This window comes from Odocoileus virginianus, chromosome 6 (genome assembly GCF_023699985.2).
Source record: "Odocoileus virginianus isolate 20LAN1187 ecotype Illinois chromosome 6, Ovbor_1.2, whole genome shotgun sequence".
NCBI classification, from domain to species: domain Eukaryota; kingdom Metazoa; phylum Chordata; class Mammalia; order Artiodactyla; family Cervidae; genus Odocoileus; species Odocoileus virginianus.
In genome coordinates, this window is record NC_069679.1 from 61,642,361 (window position 1) to 61,663,964 (window position 21,604).

Genomic DNA, 21,604 nt, shown 5'->3' on the forward strand with positions numbered 1-21,604 from the left:
GTAAATTTGAAGACTCTTTAGAATAATCTTTTAAAGATATTTAATTGCTTGAAACTGCAACAAAAAATTTGTTTTGAGGATATTGGATTAGTGAAAAACACTTCTGTTAAAATTCAGTCTCACTGTGTGGGCAGTTCTGTGAGTTGAAAAAAGTTATAAACAAATCAAAATTATATTTCACTCCAAATGCTCTCCAAATGGCTTTGTTTTGGAGAGTTGAAGGAATTTGGGTATCTTTCTACTGAGACATTTTGCCTGTCTTAAGTAGACCTGTCTTTCAATTTCTCATTTCTAAAAATATTCTCTTTGAAAAGATAAATTGCCACATTGATTCAGCAACCATTCCACCAAAATCTTGTGTATATTCTCTGATGTTTCTACATGACATGCTTTTATTCGGTGTATGTTCCTAATTTGATTATATAATTAAGTTCAGTGATATTCAAGTTATATTGAATTATATCCATGATAACTGATAAATTTTTTTGGTGAATGACATATAAGTTGTACAAGGCCCATATATCACTTATTTAAATTCAGCAACATAAACATTTTATTAAAATCCCAAAATCCAAAAATGTTGATGTTAGCCTTATAAACCATCAACATCATCTCATTCTTCTTGCTTCTTTTTTTATTGTCCTCCCCACTGGGAAGATGTAGGGAAATGGAGAGATTGAGGATGGTGGAGAGGAGCTAAAGAGTTTGGAAAACTCAGATAAATGGACAAAGTCTCAGATCCTTTTGTGAACCAATTGGTGCATTTCAACCATTTTCATCCTTAAATGCTGCTTCTGAGCTCACCATCTGAGTATTAAAGAAAAGGAAAGCAAGCTAGCTGATAATTCTTGGCTTCTAGAGACGTGGGAGTGTGTGCATGTGTGTGTGTTCATGTTCGTGCTAAAGGGGAATTTACATTTTAAACATGTATAGCAGACAATTTAGATTACTTAATTCTCAGGAGAAGATGGACACATTTCAACACATATATATTCCTGTATTAAAGATAGCACCCCATGTATACCCCCAAATGCTGTGTTCTCAAGTGTTTGAGAAATGATTGGTTGCTAGTGACTCCATATGTTGCTATGTTTTATTTTGGAACATGTTAAAATCTCACTTAGGTTTCATTAAGCCAATTTTTCCCCCTATTTTTTGAAAGGTCTATTTTTCCCTTCCAAAGAATTCATTTGAATATGTAGTTAGCATATCCTTGTTAGCTACTACTAGGAAGAAAATTTAAGTAGCACTACCCATTTTCATGTATACACACACACACACACACACATACATATGTAATATTTTATATTTTGTAGTTCTAAAAATATTTAGAGAAGTGGTTGACTATCCATGATGGTTGTTTGAGGTTATAGTGCCTAACTAGCCCTAAATTTAGTATACTGGCAAAATGATATGCTTCTAAGTATTTAAGGCTTTGTTCTTTTATTTTTTTTGGTTCCAGAAGCATCACTGTAGGAAAAAGGAACATTAAAGCTCTCAGTTTAACTTGTTCTGTACTGATTTTTTTAATGACACTTAATTTTGTATTTGGTTGTAAAAGCATGGTTGATAGTATCAGTTTATTTCAGTTGCTCAGTTGTGTCCAACTCTGTGACCCCATGGGCTGCAGCACGCCAGGCCTCCCTGTCCATCACCAACTCCCAGAGTTTACTCAGACTCATGTCCATTGAGTCCGTGATGCCATCCAACCATCTCATCCTCTGTCGTTCCCTTCTCCTCCTGCCTTCAATCTTTCCCAACATCAGGGTCTTTTCAAATGAGTCAGCTCTTCGCATCAGGTGGCCAAAGTATTGCAGTTTCATCTTCAGCATCAGTCCTTCCAATGAATATTCAGGACTGATCTCCTTTAGGATAGACTGGTTGGATCTCCTTGCAGTCCAAGGGACTCTCAAGAGTCTTCTCCAACACCACAGTTCAAAAGCATCAATTCTTCTGTGCTCAGCTTTCTTTATAGTCCAACTCTCACATCCATACATGACTACTGGAAAACCATAACCTTGACTAGACAGACCTTTGTTGGCAAAGTAATGTCTCTGCTTTTTAACATGCTATCTAGGTTGGTCATAACTTTCCTTCCGAGGAGTAAGTGTCTTTTTATTTCATGGCTGCAGTCACCATCTGTAGTGATTTTGGAGCCCAAGAAAATAAAGTCTGCCACTGTTTCCCCATCTATTTGACATGAAGTGATGGGACTGGATGCCATGATCCTTGTTTTCTGAATGTTGAGGTTTAAGCTAATAGTATAAATGAGTCTAATTGTACAGATATTTTGAACTTGTGCACTGAAATAGCTGTATATGGAGTTGTCACATTGGTGTTCAGCTCTTAAAAGTTTCTTATTTCTTAACTTCTTTTCTTTTTGCAGAGGTCTGAGCATAAACTGTAGGTCAAGGACCTCAACTCTTATTGTGCCACGATTACTTTTGAAAACATCTCCTTGTTTTGCAAAAGCTGCTGATATCTAATGCTATAGCTTTTATTGTCATCTCCTTGCCCTGGGACCAAAGGAGTCTGGGCTTGGGCTAACCTTAGTGGTGGACACCTGTGCTACATTCAGGTCACCTCTTCTCTGACTTTGTTCACTGTCCTTCCCGGGAGGATCCTTGGGTCCTGGGGTGGATGGATCCCTGGAGGCGATTCCCTTCTCCAGGGGATCAAACCCAGGTATCCCTTATTGCAGGCAGATTCTTTGCCAGCTGAGCCACCAGGGAAGCCCAAGAATACTGGAGAGGGTAGCCTATCCCTTCTCCAGTGAATCTTCCTGACGCAGGAATCAAACTGGGTTCTCCTGCATTGCAGGCAGATTCTTTACCAGCTGAGCTACCAGGGAAGCCTGTTGACATGTCCAGGCAATCCTAAATTCTCTTTGAAAATATATTAATGCACAATTGATATATGTTGCGTTAGTTTAAGATGTACAGTGTGTTGACTTGATAATTCATATATTGTCATATGATTAACCATCATAGCATTAGCTAACACCTCCATCTTGTCACATAATTTTTTTTTCTTACATAATTCACATCATGAATTTGGTTTTGTGTGGTGGGAACAGTTAAGATCTAGTCTCTTAGAGGCTTTGAGTACTACTGTCTGCAGCCATTGTGTTGAGCCTTAGATGGAGCTGGAATTTTTAAGGTGAACAAGCTTATGCTCAAGTCAGGGACATATGCTGTATGACCATACTTGAGAACCTCATATAAACAAAGTCATGCTTTTTATTTATTTTTTTAAGTTTATTTTTGTTGTTGTTGAAGGATAATTGCTTTATAGAATTTTTTGTTTTCTATCAAACCTCAACATGAATCAGTCATAGGTATACATATATCCCCTCACTTTTGAACTTCCCTCTCATCTCCCTCCCCATCCCACCTCTCTAGGTTGATACAGAGCCCTGTTTGAGTTTCTTAGCTTTACAGCAAGTTCCCATTGGCAATATATTTTACCTATGGTAATATAAGTTTCCATGTTACTCTTTCCATACATCTCACCCTCTCTTCCCCTCTCCCCATGTCCACAAGTCTATTCTTTATGTCTGCTTCTCCATTGCTGCCCTGTAAGTAAATTCTTCAGTACCATTTTTCTAGATTCCATATATATGGGTTAGAATATGATATTTGTCTTTCTCTTTCTGACTTACTTCACTCTGTATAACAGGTTCTAGGTTCATCCACCTCATTAGAACTGACTCAAAGACGTTGCTTTTTATGGCTGAATAATATTCCGTTGTGTATATGTACCGCAACTTCTTTATCATTCATCTGTTGATGGACATTTAGGTTGCTTCCATGTTCTAGCTTTTGTAAATAGTGCTGCAATGAACAATAGGATACGTGTGTCTTTTTCAAGTTTGGTCTCCTCAGGGTATATGCCTAGGAGTGGGATTGCTGGGTCATATGGTGGTTTTATTCCTAGGTTTTAAGGAATCTCCATAGTGTCTTCCATAGTGGCTGTTTCAATTTACATTCCCACCAACAGTGCAAGAGCATTCCCTTTTCTCCACACCCTCTCCAGCATTTATTGCTTATAGACTTTTTGATGATAGCCATTCTGACTGGTGTGAGGTGATGCCTCATTGTAGTTTTGATTTGCTTTTCTCAAATAATGAGCAATGTTGAGGATCTTTTCATGTGTTTGTTAGCCATCTGTATGTCTTTGGAGAATGTCTGTTTAGGTCTTTTTTCCACTCTTTGATTGTTTTCTCTTTTTTCTGGCATTGAGTTGTATGAGCTGCTTGTATATTTTGGAAATTAATCCTTTGTCAGTTGTTTCATTTGCTATTATTTTCTCCCATTCTGAGGATTATCTTTTCACCTTGCTTATAGTTTCCTTTGCTGTGCAAAAGCTTTTAAGTTTAATCAGGTCCCAGTTGTTTACTTTTGTTTTTATTTCCATTATTCTAGGAGGTGGGTCATAGAAGATCTTGCTTTGATTTATGTCATCGAGTGTTCTGCCTATGTTTTCCTCTAAGAGTTTTATAGTTTCTGGTCTTACCTGTAGGTATTTAATCCATTTTGAGTCTGTCTTTGTGTATGGTGTTAGGAAGTGTTCTAATTTCATTCTTTTACATGTAACTGTCAAGTTTTCCCAGCACCATTTATTAAAGAGGATGCCTTTGCCCTATTTTATATTCTTGTCTCCTTTGTCAAATATAAGGTACCCATAGGTGCATGGGTTGATTTCTGGGCTTTCTATATTATTCCATTGGTCTATATTTCTGTTTTTGTGCCAGTACCATACTGTCTTGATGATTGTAGCTTTGTAGTATAATCTGAAGTCAGGACGGTTGGTTCCTCCAGCGCCATTCTTCTTTCAAGACTGCTTTAGCTATTCAGGATCTTTGGTGTTTCCATTTGAATTGTGAAAAATTTTTTCTCTAGTTCTGTGTAAAATGTCATTGGTAATTTGATAGGGATCTCATTGAATCTGTAGATTGCATTTGGTAGTATAATCATTTTCACTATATTGATTCTTCCTACCCAGGAACACGGAACATCTCTCCATCTATTTATATCACCTTTGATTTCTTTCATTAATGTCTTATAATTTTCTGTGTACAGTTCTTTTGTCTCCTTAGGTAAGTTTATTCCTAGATATTTAATTCTTTTTGTTGCAATGGTGAATGGGATTGATTCCTTAATTTCTCTTTCTGGTTTTTCATTGTTAGTATATACAAATGCAAGTGATTTCTGTGTATTGATTTTGTATCCTACAACTTTGCTATATTCACTGATAAGCTCTAGTAATTTTCTGATACTATCTTTAGGGTTTTCCATATACAGTATCATGTCATCTGCAAACAGTGAGAGCGTCTTCTCCAATCTGGTCTCTTCTTATTTCTTTTTCTTCTCTGATTGCTGTAGCTAAGACTTCCAGAACTATGTTGAATAATAGTGGGGAAAGTGGGCACCCTTGTCTTGTTCCTGATCTTAGGGGGAATGCTTTCAGTTTTTCACCATTGAGAATAATGTTTGCTGTTGGCTTATCATATATGGCCTTTACTATGTTGAGATAGGTTCCTTCTATGCCCATTTTTTGAAGACTTTTAATTGTAAATGGGTGCTGAATTTTGCCAAATGCTCTTTCTACATCTATTGAGATGATCATATGGTTTTTATCTTTCAATTTGTTAATATGGTATATCACATTGATTGATTTGTGTATATTGAAGAATCCTTGCATTCTTGGAATAAACCCAACTTGATCATGGTGTATGAGCTTTTTGATGTATTGCTGAATTCTGTTTGCTTAAATTTTGTATAGGATTTTTGTATCTATATTCATCAGTGATATTGGCTTGTAGTTTTCTTTTTTTGTGTTGTCTGTGTCTGATTTTGGTATCAGAGTGATGATGATAGCCTTGTAGAATGAGTTTGGAAGTGTTCCCTCCTCTGCAATTTTTTGAAAGAGTTTTAGAAGGATAGGCATTAGCTCTTCTTTAAATGTTTCATAGAATTCTCCTGTGAAGCCATCTGGTCCTGGGCTTTTGTCTTCTGGGAGAGTTTTGATCACAGCTTCAGTTTCAGTGCTTGTAATTGGGTTGCTCATAATTTCTATTTCTTCCTGGTTCAGTCTTGGACATTTGAACTTTTCTAGGAATCTGTTCATTTCTGCCAGGTTATCCATTTTATTTCCATGTAGTTGCTCATAATAGTTTCTTATAATCCTTTGTAATTCTGCATTGCCTATTGTATTTCTAATTTTGTTGATTTGATTCTTCTCTCTTTTTTTCTATAAGAGTCTGGCCAAAGGTTTGTCAATTTTGTTTATCTTCTCAAAGAACTAGCTTTTAGTTTTATTAATCTTTACTATTTTATCTTTCATTTCTTTTTCATTTATTTTTGCTTGGATCTTTATGATTTTTTTCTTTCTACTAATTTTAGTTGTTTTTTGTTCTTTTTCCAGTTGTTTTAGGTATAAAGTTAGGTTATCTATTTGATGTTTTTCTTATTTCTTGAGGTAGGATTGTATTGCTATAAAGTTCCCTCTTAGAACTGCTTTTGCTGCATCCCATAGGTTTTGAGTTGTCATGTTTTCATTGTCATTTGTTTCTAGAATTTTTTTGATTTCCCTTTTGACTTCTTCAGTAACCTGTTGGCTATTTAGAAATGTATTGCTTAATCTCCATGTGTTTGTGTTTCTTACAGTTTTTTTTTTCTTTTAATTGATATCTAGTCTCATAGTGTTGTGGTCAGAGTAGATGCTTGATTTCAACCTTCTTAAATTTACTGAGGCTTGATTTGTGACCCAAGATGTGGTCTATCCTGGAGGATGTTCCATGTGCACTTGAGAAGAAGGTATATTCTGCATTTGGATGGAATGTCCTGAAGATATCAAAGAGCTCCATTTCATGTAATGTATCATTTAAAACTTGTGTTTCCTTATTACTTTTCTGTTTTGATGATCTGTCCATTGGTGTGAGTGGGATGGTAAAGTCTCCTACTATTATTGTGTTACTGTCAATTTCTCCTTTTATGTCTGTTAGTGTTAGTCTTATGTTGGGTGCATAGATATTTACAATTGTTATGTCTTCCTCTTTGATTGATCCCTTGATCATTATGTAGTGTCCTTCCTTATCTCTTGTAATCTTCTTTATTTTAAGGTCTATTTTGTCTGATATGAGGATTGCTACTCCAGCTTTCTTTTGTTTCCCATTTGCATGGAATATATTTTTCCATCCTCTCACTTTCAGTCTATATGTGTCTTTAGGTCTGAAGTGGGTTTCTTGTAGACAGCATATATAGGGGTCTTGTTTTTGTATCCATTCAGCCAGTCTGTGTCTTTTGGTTGGAGCATTTAATCCATTTACATTTAAAGCAATTATTGATATATATGTTCCTATTTCCATTTTCTTAATGTTTTGTTTGGGGTTGATCTTGTAGATATATTTCCTTCTCTTGTATTTCTTGACTATATAAGTCCCTTTAACATTTGTTGTAAAGCTGGTCTGGTAGTACTTAGTTCTCTTAACTTTTGCTTGTCTGAAAATCTTTTTAGTTCTCCATCAATTTTGAATGAGATCCTTGCTAGATATGGTAATCTTGTAGATTTTTCCCTTTCAGTACTTTAAATATATCAGTACTTTATATTTAAAGTATATAAATATACTTTAAATATATATAGGCCATTCCCTTCTGGCCTACAGAGTTCCTGCTGAAAGATCAACTGTCAAACGTATGGGGTTTCCCTTGTATGTTACTTGTTGCTTCTTCCTTGCTGCTTTTAATATTCTTTCTTTGTGTTTAGTCTGTGTCTTGGCATGTTTCTCCTTGGGTTTATCCTATATGGGACTCTTTGCACCTCTTAGACTTGATTGACTATTTCATTTTCCATGTTGAGGAGATTTTCAACTATAATCTCTTCAAAAATTTTATCATACCTTTTCTTTTTCTCCTCTTCTCCTGGGACCCCTATAATTTGAATGTTGGTGCATTTGATATTGTTCCAGAGGTCTCTGAGACTATCCTCAGTTCTTTTCATTCTTTTTACTTTGTTCTGTTCTTCAGAACTTATTTATACCATTTTATCTTCCAGCTCACTGATTCATTCTTCTGCTTCAGATATTCTGCTGTTGATTCCTTCCAGAGTATTTTTAATTTCCGAAATTGTGTTGTTTGTCTCTGTATGTTTATCCTTTAATTCTTCTAGGTTTTTGTTAATTGATCCCTGCATTTTCTCCATTTTGTTTTCAAGGTTTTTGATCATTTTTACTATCATTATTCTAAATTCTTTTTCAGGTAGTTTGCCTATTTCCTCTTCATTTATTTGGACTTCTGTGTTTCTAATTTGTTCCTTAATTTATGTAGTATTTCTTTGCCTTTTCATTATATATATATTTTAACTTATTGTGTTTGAGGTCTCCTTTCCCCAGGCTTCAAGGTTGAATTCTTTCTTCCTCTTGGTTTCTGCCCTCCTAAGGTTGGTCCAGTGTTTTGTGTAAGCTTCATATAGGGTGAGATTTGTGCTGAGTTTTTTTTCATTGTTGTTTGCTTGTTTTTCCTCTGATGGGTAAGGCTGAGTTAGTTGGTAAATCTGTCTGCTGAATTGGGTTTGTATTTTTGTTTTGTTTGTTGTTTAGATGAGGCGTCCTGCACAGGGTGCTACTGGTGGTTGTGTGATGCCAGGTCTTGCATTCAAGTGGTTTCCTTAGTGTGAGTTCTCAATATTTGATACTCCCTAGGGTTAGTTCTCTGGTAGTCTAGGGTCTTAGAGTCAGTGCTCCCACCCCAAAGGATCAGGGCTTAATCTCTGGTCAGGAATGAAGATTCCACAAGTGGTTCGTTATGACATTAAGTGAGACGAAAACAAATACCCCAAAACGAGGAACCAAATGGGAATTACAAAATTAAGCAAATACTAGTTAAAATAATGGAATATACACAAATACATATACACCCATAAACAAGATCAGAATAGTCCAAAAAGTACAGTACATTGACTTGGTGAACAAAGTAAATAAAAGATTATATTTACCAGTTGAACAAAATTAAGTAAAGCACAAACCAGAAAACAAAAATAAAGCAAGGTGCCAAGTGGGAAATAAAGCAATGAAAACAGAACTAACAAATATGTTTAGAGGAAAGGAAAGAAAGAAAAGAAAGAATAGATATGCAAGGTTAAATAGAGGTGGATGAAGAACATTTGTATACATTAAAGATTAACTGCAAAGGGAAAAGAACAGTAGGAAAGACAAAGGAACAAATGTAGAAGAAGATAATAGATTTAAAAAAGTAATCATTAAAATTATAAAAAAGAGAAAAGAAAAAAAGGAAGAAGAAAGAAAAAAAGGAAAAAGAAAAGGAAAACTCCACAAAACTGCTAAAGCCCAACATAGAGGCAGAGGTTTATAACAATAAAAAGTGTAACTGAATATACACATATACATATATACCCATAAGCAAAATCAAAACAGTCCAATAAAAATAAAGTACAACAGATTGACCTGGTGTACAAAGGAAACCAAAAATTATATCTACCAGTAAGAACAAAACTACCTAAAGCACAAACTGGAAAACAAAACTAAAGCAAGTTACCAATTGGGGAATAAAGCAATGAAAATAAAACTAACAAATATTTTGAGAGGAAAGAAAAGAAAGAAAGAATAGGTATGCAAAGTTAAACAGAGGTAGATATAGAAGATTTATATACATTAAAGATTAACTGCAAGGGGAAAAGAACAGTAGGAAAAGCAAACAAAGGAATAAATGTAGAAAAAATAATAATAGGTTTAAAAATTAAAATTAAAAAAAGAGAAAAAAGAAAGAAAAAAGGAAAACTCCACAGAACTGTAAAAGCCCAACATAGAGGCAGAGGTTTATAACAACAATAAAAAAAAATGTGACTGAGGAAAAAAAAAAAAAACTCAATAGCTTAATTAGATTTCGTAGTGCCAATAAAATCAACAACTACAAAAGAGGTGGAAAAAAAAATTTTTTTAATCCAAAAGAATCTACAGAACACGTCAAAACATAAGCATAATAAATGTTTTTCTTGAGTCACTGCTGTCAGAGTCCTTTCCCTCAGTCCACCTCACCTCCTGAGGATGCCCTCCAACACTGTGCTCATCTCTGGACCTATTGTGAGGGCAGCTCAGATTCTAATTTGGTCCTACTCCTGTGTGTTCTTGCCTCCAATGTCCACAGCTATCTGAACTAGTGCGTTTTCTTTTGTGGGAGCTCTTGATGTGCTTTTATATATTCTATTGACACAGGGTCTGCCTAGTTGATCATGTGGATTTAATCTGCAGCTTATGCAGCTGGTGGGAAGTTTTTGAGCCTTCTTCCTTAGCCACACCACCCCTGGGTTTCAGTTGTGGTTTTCTTTCCACCTCTGCATTTGGGTCGTCCACTGGGGATTGCTCCTGAGGCTGCCCTGGAGGACTAGCGTTTGCCCCTGTGAGGGCCAGGTGTGGAAGTGGTGTAGCTGCTTGTGTCGCAGGGGTTCTGACAGCACCAGATACTCAGGGGAGTTGGCAGCTAGGGCAGCAGGAAATATAGTGCTCTAGAAGGGTGTGGCAACCAGTATTATCCAATACCCTCCTGTATTCTTGCCTGGAGAAGCCCCCTGACAGAGAAGCCTGGCAGGCCACAGTTTACAGGGTTGCAAAGAGTTGGAAACGACTGAAGTGACCCTGCACGCATAGACACAAGATTTCTTTTTCCTGTGGCAGCTCTGTCTTCGTGAGAGTTGAGCGTGAAGACGGCGCAGTGCAAAGTGTGCAGGGTCACAGACTGCTTCTGTCCCAGGAGTTACAGCCCTAAAGAGTCTTTTTTTGAGCCTCTTGTAGCTCACCTCTTGTGGGTGGTCAGAAGGCCTCTTTGGCCAGTCTTTCTCCATCCACTGTTCAGGCACTCAGAGGGCTCCCTCGCCTGGGGTCCTTCTCTGTTGTCTGGTGCGTCAGGCACATAGAGCGGCCCCTTTGTTGGAGTCCTATTCTGTAGTTCAGTGCGTCAGGCGTTTGATGGGCCTTCCTCTCTATTTTTCAGCTGCTGATGCTGGCATGTGGGGAGAGAGGGGCTATGGTGAGGGCTCCACCCTCTATGCGCGACTCAGCAGTTTCGCCTTGCTTCCATGGCTGCCTGCCTTTCCTCCACAGGCATTTCCCACCACAGTCTCCTCCCTCACACCCCCTCTATCAGTCTCTCCACAGCCAACAGCAGCCCTCACCCTGGGACTGCTCCACAATCCCTAAACTCCAGCTCCAGCTGCTGCACATTCCAGGTGACCGGTGTCCCTGTGCGGGGTAAGTATGGCTGTGGCAAGGACTCTCTGATTCTCGTTCTATTTAGGCTGCCACAGATCAGCTGTTTGACTCTCAGCCTTAAATGTTTCTCCTCTGACTCAGACAGTTGCCCCAATGTGGAGATTAGACCTCTGCTTCAGCTCCCCTGCCTGCTGAGGGCAGGTTCAGTCCTACTAACACTCCTGTTTTTCTCCCTAGTTCCTTCCTCCTACAGAGTTTTGCATGATTCTGTATATTCTTTTCTGCTGGTCAGGTAATCCTGTCTGCTCTCAGCTGGTGTTCTGCATGCACTTCTGTGTCTGAAGGTGTATTTATGATGTATCCATGGAGAGTCCATGTCCACCTTCTCCTCCGCCATCTTGTTCTCTTCCAATGCTGCATTTTAAAGGGATGGATCAAATAAAAATGGTGTGATGGAAAATAGGATTGTCAGGTTGATGGCTCTCAAGGATGGTAGAAGTGTTTAAGTGAGTAGAGTTTTAGATTTACATCAGGCTTTCCTCTTGTTTTTAATGAGATTCCTCACAATCTTCAGAGCAGTGCCAAGAAAGTTTATTCCTGAGAAATTATAACTTTACTCTTCAATTATTTCTATTATCATTCCTCAGTTATTTCTGATTTCCCTGCCTTAGCATTTTGTTAAGTAAAATTTCAGTTTTCTCTTATGTTATATCTAGTACTTGTGAATCAGATGGCTGCAATTGGCTAGCCTTTTTTTTTTTTTTAACCTTTTCAGCAACTGTGGAATGAAATGTACAAACATCCATTGACCATGTGATGTACAGAGGCCTCTTTGTTCATGTCTTTGCATGCTCTGTCTTCTCCTTGAGCCACTGCTTGTGAACCAACAGATGGGGCTCTCCAGTGGAATGTGAGAGATATAACTTTGAGGAAGTTTTCGGTGTGAACTATGTGACCGAACTTCACAGCCATCTGATTTCCAATTTAGTAATTACTGGAATAATTAGATGAGTTACTCTGCAGATGGCAGTGAAGTTTCTTGACATATGTGCCCTTGTCATCTATAGCAGATGATACATGTAATGCTTGTTCTTCATCATATCATTTGTATATATGGAATGCAAGATGACTTAAGGCTTTCCTGCCAATATCCCTTATTTTGTTTAGACTCAAACTCAGCAGCATCAAACTCTCTGGCTTTGACCAATAGAACTGTTGGCTTGCTGTGTTCGGTGTTACACATTGATGCTAGAGCTCTGCTGATACAATTCCCATGCTTTACAATATTCAGACTTTATTTTTAATTAATTCTAAATTCTGAAATAATAAAATTATACAATGTTTAAACATGAAGAAAATAACTTCCAAGCCAAATCTCAGAAAACTCATTTTTCTCATGTTTCTTCCCAGTCTTTACTAAAAGACTGGAATTGAAACATCTTTTTGAGATGAAATTCATATTCCATAAAATTCACACCTCTTAAAGTGTACTATAGCTGGGTTTTAGTATATTCACAAAATTGCACAAGCATTGCACCATCTCATTTCAGAGTAATTTCATTACCTCAAAAAACAAAACAAAACCCATACCCATTTGCAGTCACTCCTCATTTCTCCCTATTCCTCCCACTGTCCTACTAGCTTCTGAAAACAATTCATATACCTTCTGTCACCTTGGATTTGTCTATTACACATTTAATATAAGTGGGATCGATTACACAATTATGTGGCCTTTTGTGTCAGATGTTTTTCACTTAGTGTAGTTTTTTTAAATTTCATCCATACTGTAGCATGTATCAGTACTTCATTTTTTGGTGGAATAATATTCCATTGTATGGATATGCCACATTTTATTTATCAGTGTCTGGACACTTAGTCTATTTCCATTTTTTTGGCTATTATGAATAATGCTATGCACACTCATTCACAGGTTTTTTTGTGAATATATGTATTTTCAATTCCACTGGATATATACCTAGACATGGAGTTGCGAGGTCATATTTGTAATTTTTAACAGTTTTTAGAGAGGTTAGTTTGTCTGCAACCCTGGTTAAGCAATTTTTACAAGTCTGAGGTCACTGCTAACTTCTCAGTCATTTCCTTGATACTCTACTCATGTAGAAAGTATTGGGTTGGCCAAAAATTTTGATTAAGTTTTTCATAAGATATAACAAAAAAACCTAAACAAATTTTTTGGCTAACCAGATACATACACTAAGCTATAGTTTAATGTAGCATTTGGCTCCCAGTCTCTCATGCACCTCTTCAGACTTCCAATTAAGTACCCATAAATACACAGAAAAAGATGAAATTAAAATTGATACATTCTGAGAGGAATATGATCTCTCATGAAATCCCACACTCCTCAAACTAAGTTTTCCATCTGCTTTAGCTACATTTGTGCTTGTCCTAGTGTTCTTCATCATCCAACTCTAAAGACTTTTATCTTCTCCCACAGTCTGCCACTGACTCAGATATACTGAATTTACAGTAGTGAAGTAGGTAACAGCACACTTTCACCTATTTAGTTAAATGAAAAGTGTAGGCCATATTTGGGATCTGCTAGGATGCAGAAGAAAAAAACCCTAAAAATTGGTAACTAAAGAAATAGTACCCTAGGTTAAGACAGAAACAAGAACAATTGGCACAAATTATCAGACATCGTTGAAGAAAATTCTTTCAGGCTTTAAAAAAGTCATGGATATGCTGGTGAAAAGACTAGATTCTAGGGAAAATCAACAAAAGATGCCATAAAAAGTCACATTCTGATAATTTTTTGGTATTAAAAGAAAAATTAAATTAAAATTTTGTATTGAAAAGACTCTAGATCAAAAAATTCTGTTGCCCATATGGTAACAAAAAGTAGCTGCAGTGTCACATTCATTTATGAAACATTAAACATTAAAAGTTAATGCAGTGATTTCTAGATAATTTTGAGGAGAAAAACATTTTGGTACTTACCTAGGAACTTTGTACCGACCCAGGAATCTGTACCTACCCATAGTTTAGTCACTATGATTACTAACAAAAATATTTTCGTCTACAAAAAGCAGAGTTATTTTGAATAATACAAGAGCTTTCTCCCAATTCTTTCTTTCATCTTTGGAGATTTATATTGAAACTCCTTATATATATTTTATATTGTCTTCAATCTGGAATTTGTGAATGTTTTTAAATTAAATGCATTAATATAAGATAGTATCTCAATGTTGGTAAATATAGTTAAGAAAATATAAGAAAAAACAATGATAGGTGGTGAGTTTCAACACGATCTTTAAAAAAGCATTTTCCAATATTTTAAAAATATTTTACTAAATGCATGAATAATTTTTTCTTTAAGTCTCTAAAAAATAACAGAAGTTTTTAATCTAGAAAATTTTTTTACAAGACAATAAAGGTAAAATCAATACAGACAATTAGTATTTGCCTGAATATCAAAATGACTGGAAGGAAGTACACAAAATCTTAACTGTGGTTGTCATCATCTTTTTCTATATTTTGTAGATTTTATGTAATAGGCATCATGTTGTTTTATAATGGAAAAATACAGTATATCAAAAATCAATATTTAGTTTCACTAATGAATGGCATTATTAGGTGCAAATGTTTCTGCTTATAGACAATAGATGAACCTTTTTTTCCCTAAACCTGGATCTTATATAAATCATATCTTATGTTGTTAGTGTTACTGACCTACTTGAGGTATATATTTTCTTTCCAGAAGTTTCCATGTATCAACATGTCATAGCACAGAAGAATTCAATATTTATTTAAGCATCAAATATGTATCATGCATCTCCTAGGTTAGCTGCTGAGAGCTCATTGGGTAACTGAGGCAAAGTCCTTGTTCTTATGAAGTTGAAAATTTAACATTTGAAAACACTTGAAAAAGCTGTTGAGGTCTCAGTGGGTGAGAACTCATAGTAGAAGCATCCAGCCTGGTCAAGAGGAACAAAAATGGCTTTCAGAGGAAGTCTAGTATCAGTGTTAGACAGTAGAGAGTGCACAGTCATTCCATGGGTTTGAAATAGTCTCTCCAAAGGTCTGGAGGTGAGCTATGTTTGGGGAACCAGAAATAGATGAATATGATGACAACAAAGAGTTTGATGCTGGGGAGTGATGAGTGATAAAGGCTAGAATCAGCAGCTAGGTCATGAAAAGTCTTGCAAACCAAGTTGAATAATTCAAGTTTTTTCCTATGGGTGATGGGAAGCCATTGGAGGGTAAATTAGTTTCTGAGGGTTACCATGACATATTACCAAATGCTTGACAGCTTAAGACAACAAATTTGTTCTCTCACAATTTTGGAGGCCAGAAGTCCAAAATTAGGATATCAGCAAAGTTGATTCCGCTGGAATCTCTGAGAGAGTACCTCTTCCAGGGCTCTCTCCTAGCTCTTGGTGGCTGCTGGCAAGCCTTGGCATTCCTCAGTTGGCTTCCTAACTCCAGTCTTCTCTCCCATCTTCTTATGGTTGTCTTCTTGCTGTGTTTTCCCCTTTCCAGTGTCTCTTAGGGATACTTATCACTGTATTTAGGGCCCACCCTGATCCTGGCTAATCTCATCCGAAGATCCTACCCTAATTACATTGCAAAGACCTTTTATTTTAAATAAGGTCACATTCTGAGATTCAGGGTGGATGTCTCTTTTGGGGGTCACAATTAAACCTACTGCAGATGGCTTTAGTGGGGCAATTGAACAAATCAGACTTATTTCAGAAGGATCACTCTGGCTGCTTTGTGGAGAAGGGATTTGTGGGGGGTAAGACTGGGTACTTGGAGATCAGTGGAAATCTGGGTAACGGATCCTAGAGGCTTTGGAGGTAAGAGAGTGGAGGTGAGTGTAGGGTACTCTGAAGATGGTCATGGAGATCAGTGGGAATCTGGGTAATGGATCCTAGAGGCTTTGGAGGTAAGAAAGTGGAGGTGAGTGTAGGGTACTCTGAAGATGGTCAGTTGTGACTGGGAAAAAGCAGGGCTATGGTTGAAGAGAACATATGGTGGCGAGGAGGGGCTCTTAAGGATGGGAGATACTTAGTGAATTTTTAATGCAGGTGAAAATGATATGGTATCTACTAAGGGAAGTAGTTGAAAATACAAGAATTGGTGGGGGAGGGAGATAGAGATGATTTTAAGTGTAGTTGATTCACAGTGCTGTGTTAGTTTCAGGTGTACAACAAAGTGATTAAGCTGTACATATACAGACATATTCTTTTTCATATCATTTTCCATTATGGTTTATTATAGGTTATTGAATAAAGCTCCTGGTGCTATACAATAGCACCTTGTTTTTTTAAATCTATTTTATATGTAGTAGTTTGTAGCTGCTATTTTCAGGCTCTTACTTTATCCCTACCCCATCCCTCTGGGATAATTACTTTAATGCAAGAGAGGGAAATGGGGTGTGGAGCACAGCCTGTGTACAAAGCAACACATACATCTCGTATTTGACTGCTCCTAGGTATTTTAAAAGGTCTGTAAAGCTGATAATGATGCTACTGAGGAAGATGTTAATTCCTGTTTGAGAACTCTCTATGTGCTAGGTGCCATACAGGTTATTTTCCATGTGTTAGCTCATTTAATCTTTAATGTAGTTATATTTATTGTCTTCTTTTATTACTTAAAAAACTGGAGCACAGAGAGGTTAAATAATTTGCTCAAGGCCACACAGATAATAAGTGACGGATTATGATTTTTCCCCAGGTGGTGTGACTGCTGAACCTATGCCAGTAAATGGTGCTACCTGTGTTGCCTCTAGAGGCAGAGGGAATAATCAATACATGCATACTTTTTAAATTCACAACATATGTCGGTTTTGATAAGCAGGCACTATTATCATTTTTCAGACTACAAAGCTATTTTTGTCTTGTTTGTTCTTTCTCTGGCTTGCACTAGATTGATTTAGTGAGGCAGTGCCATTTCTTTTCTTTTCATAGGGTTGGGACTGGTTTGATTCATCCTTTTTCTCTTTATCTGGAAGGTAGCATGAGCTGGATATTATCTCTTCATATTATTAATCCACATATTAAACCTGCTCAAGGATTAAAACTGCTCTTAGGAGAGTCGTTTTCATAAGCTTTCGCATATACCCAACTGCCTTGAGTAACTCTTCCTGACACCTGCTTTGTGATTGATTCCTTTATACAACTTGATTTTTGGATTTCTTTGTGAAAGGTTGTCTTTACTCAAATGACATTTCTTTGAAGGAGTCTTCTCTCAACCTGGAACTAGCTCTGACCTTTCTGCTCTATGTACCTCACAGCTGATCTCAATAGCTGGGACTATGGACTTGGGCAGCACAGTGTCATTTAAAGTTCAGGAATTTTTTGATGAGGAGGGGACAGGGGAAGATCCAAAATTCTAAAATATTAGCATTCAAAATATAATTCTAATTCTAATTATAATTTGGATGCACAGATTAGGAATTTTCTTGTCGCTACTGGTAATCATCACTATCATGTGCTGCTTAGTTGAATTAGAAAAACCATATCCAGGAAATGACTTTCCTCCAATTGCTAATGTTGACAGATGTATGTCTGCAACTTTGTCTTCTGTAATTAGTTTTTCTAAGTTTTAGGCAGTTGTATTTTTAAAAGACTTGCTTTTATAACACTGGTCAGCCATTTCAAGCTCAACCCATTTGACTGATATCTAATAGTTTGCATGCCTGGTGTTGAATATTAAGAGAAGGATAGGGCCCAGAGAAGTTATATTACAGGCAGAAGAAGCCACATGTGTAAGGGAATGGAGGTCTGTCATCTAGGAACCAGCCTAGCCTGATGTACCTGGCAATAGTCCTTTTCCTTTTCCCTGAACACAGTTCTGGGGATGCCAGCAGTTCAGGACTTGCAGAGTATCTGGCATTCTAATAATTGTGAAGATTCCAGATAAGTTTGATCAGTTGTTGGAACTAAAAGGTGGCTCACCTGGTGATATTTGTTCCTTTGTGCTCTCTTGCTAGTCCCTCCCGAGGCCATCGGCTTCTTGTCTGCAGCTGGGGTCTTTCTTGTTCTTCTGGTTGTCCTCTTTCTCTTCATCAACAAGAAGCTGAGTTTCGAGACCACAGGAGGCCTTCCATGTCTGGAGCAACGTGGGAAGAGAAAGTACTCTAAAGACAAGACTGGAATCTGCGAAGGGCCGGGTAAGCATGATGCTTCGCATAATGCGAAGCTCTCCTGAGCTTGGCATTGGCTGTGGTTTTGGTCAGGGAAGGATTATCACTGTTCCTGGATGGACCCCATTAAGAAATCACACATGAACAGTTTAGCAGCTGCTGTGGTGGCGTGATGAATGCACATTACCAAAGAATACATTAGCTTTAGGAAAGTAATGCTGTCTTTAGGGTCCAAAGAGCAGATAGGAAAAGGCTGACCACCACTTCCTCGTCTTCTTAGCTTTTAGATGTCTGTGTTGAGTTTCCTTCTGACTAATGCTTGAAGGGAAAGAAAAAAATAAGGATTTTGATTGACAAGAGCCTTGATGTGTTTTGGTTTCATTATTTTGGAATGATGTTGACGCTTCACTTTAGTTAGCTGTTTCTGAGATTTTTAGTGCGTAGGGCCATTCCCCACCTCGTATGGCAACAGTCACTTTTCTAGAGGGAGGTTTTCAGTTCATTGAATGTACTAAATCATTTACTAACTTCCTTCCTTCAATTTAATGGGGAAAATAACACACTGAAAGAAATAATCGGCTTCCGGCTCTTAAAGAACATATTATATTTTCAATTACTGAAGGATAGAACTTTGTGATACAGTATGTTATCACAAGGTGATTATAATCACACTAAAGCTGGACGTTTAAAGACAGTGCTTTTATTTTATAGGTACCCACTTGGCTTTTTAAAAAACATTTTGTTAGTCTGATTCTCACTTTTCTTCCCCATGGCCCATAGGCGGGTCATGACAGAACTGGTGGAGGGACAGTCTTACATTATGTTTTTGAGCTGGGGCAAGGCCTTGAGGAAAACACCGCTTAGCTATCCCACAGCCTGGACCAATGACAATATTTGATTTATTGATATGGTACCTTATGTAGATATGGTTTAACTTGTTTACTTTGCTATAATAAAAGGCATAATTTAGGAATAAATATGTATTAATTATCTATTATTTAACAAATTACCCCCCACAAAAATATTTACTATCCCACAGTTTTCAAAATTGATGAATATGGGGCTTCCCTCTTGGCTCAGATGGTAAAGAATCCACCTGCAATGTAGGGGACTGGGTTTGATCCCTGGATCAGGAAGATCCTCTGGAGGAGGAAATGGCAGCCCACTGTGGTTTTCTTGCCTAGAGAATTTCATAGACAGAGGATCCTGGTGGGATACAGTCCCTAGAGTTGCAAAGAGTTGGACATGACTGAACAGCTAACACTTTCACTTCACTGTCATGTATTAATTACTTATTGCTTTAACAAATTACCCCACAACAAATATTTATTATCTCACAGTTTTCAAAGTTGATGAATATAGGTTTAGCTTAGTTGAGTGGTTATTACAGATAAGAGTTTTTCATGATGCTGCAAACAGAATGTCAGCTGCAGTCATCTAAAGGCTTGATTGGGACTGATGACCTCACTTCCAGGCAGAAGGCTTTAGTTGCTATGTGAACCCTCCGCAGAGCTGCTTGAATGTATTTTTTACATGGCAGCTGGCTTCCCCCAGAGTGAATGATCCAAGAGAGAAGAGCAAGAGGAAGTCAGTTTTTTAATGACCTAGTCTAGGAAGGTCATTCAATATCTCCTCCACCATATTCTGGTCGTTTACTAAGTACAGCGTATCTTCAGGGGAAGGGAGATTAAGTTCCACTTTTTAAGGAAACAGTATCAAAGCGTGTGTGATGTCTCTTAAAATCACCATAGGGGAGAATAATGGAAGGGGTATAAATTGTAGTTCTGGCAGTTGATTTGGTATTCCTACTGTTGCAGTAGCCTTCGTTTTTGAACTCCACTTGGGACATCTGGCTTGTCTTCTGAAAATAGAGTGGAATATTTAAAATAGAATTTTTCATGTGAAATCTGGGACTTACAAATGCTTTAGCCACTATTGTCTCAGCTGGGACGTAGGTGAGACTTCTGCTTAGTCACGAGGTGATATGGAGTTAGGGTTCATAGTGATTCTTTCCTCTTTCAGCAGCTCACTTTCACTAGTTGTATGACTGAGGCAAATTATGGAACCATTCTAAATGTTTTCCTTATATGTATATCAGGGTCATCAATATACCTCTTACAGGGTTGGTCTCAATTATGTGAATTAATTTTGTTAAGATACCATCATGATGCCTATGGTAAAAGACCTAATAGAACTTTAACCATAGTTGTGTAGTATTAACACAATTCCAGTCACAGTAGTGGCTTCTAGGAGTGACATCACACACGAACATGTTGTATTCATTACTTAAATTGGGAGATTAAAGTTGGTGATGGTTTCTCCTTTTCAGACTTTAATAAGTACAAAGAACTAAGGTTAGAGCTATTTAAGATATTTCCTTTTTGTCTTGTTTGACATGTTATCTGAGTAATTGAGAAACAATTATGAATTATACTTGCAAATAAGTTGAATATAATATTGAAACAATAACAATAAGCTGTTAGCTGTTAGCTCAAGCAACACTGAGAGTGGGATCATCTAAAGGGAGCTTTAAAAATAGTTTAATCAGGGGAATCTACAAATTACAATGAAGAAACAAACACCTTCATTTTGACATTTCTCTGTTGAATGTTTAATTATTATTGATCAAGAGTCTTTGAAAAATGTGCAGTTAGCCCAGATTTTATCTAACTTTTGATATCTGCAGAGCCCTGACTTCTCAGTGAAGATCGAATGTTCTTAACATATTTTGACAAATGTTAGGAAGGGAGGAAGGCAGCCTGGTATGGTAGAAAGAAACACAGTGAAGACAGTCAGAGCTTAGTTTTGCCACTAATTGGCTGTGGTATTCTGGGAGGTTTACTTCACTTCTCTGTGTCTTAACTCAAATTTATGAGTTTGGGCTAGGTTTCTCCCCATCGCTACAATGCAGTCCTATTTGATCCTTGGGGTTACCATAGCAATTTCTTCTCTAGGTCTCAGTCTATGAATGGAGGAGACCTAATGAAAATGATTAAAAAGCGACAAGACCATCTCACTCTGAGGTTGAACCATATGAAATTTCCATTTTTATAGATCAAAAAAGGGCTGGATATTAGCAATCTAATCATTATAATCTAATATATGTGTGAGGTTCTGAAGAATAAAATTTTTTTTTGTTTGTGTGATAATATTAGGCAGACATGACAGTTCACTTTCTGAAACTGTTTTGCAAAATAATTTACCCCACAAAAATGCCTTTTAGGCTATATATTTTTTTTCAAAATTCAACAGATTTTCACATATCATTT

The 21,604-nt window shown here is 37.0% G+C and overlaps 1 protein-coding gene across 1 annotated transcript in view; it reads left to right on the forward strand.

The window, feature by feature from the left end:
* Positions 1 to 21,604, forward strand: part of SYT16 (synaptotagmin 16) — a 287,736-nt gene that overhangs the window by 117,595 nt on the left and 148,537 nt on the right. Inside the window, exon 2 of the mRNA XM_070469445.1 lies at positions 18,183 to 18,362. Within this exon, the coding sequence (XP_070325546.1) occupies positions 18,183 to 18,362 (180 nt within the window). The remainder of the gene's footprint in view (positions 1 to 18,182; positions 18,363 to 21,604) is intronic.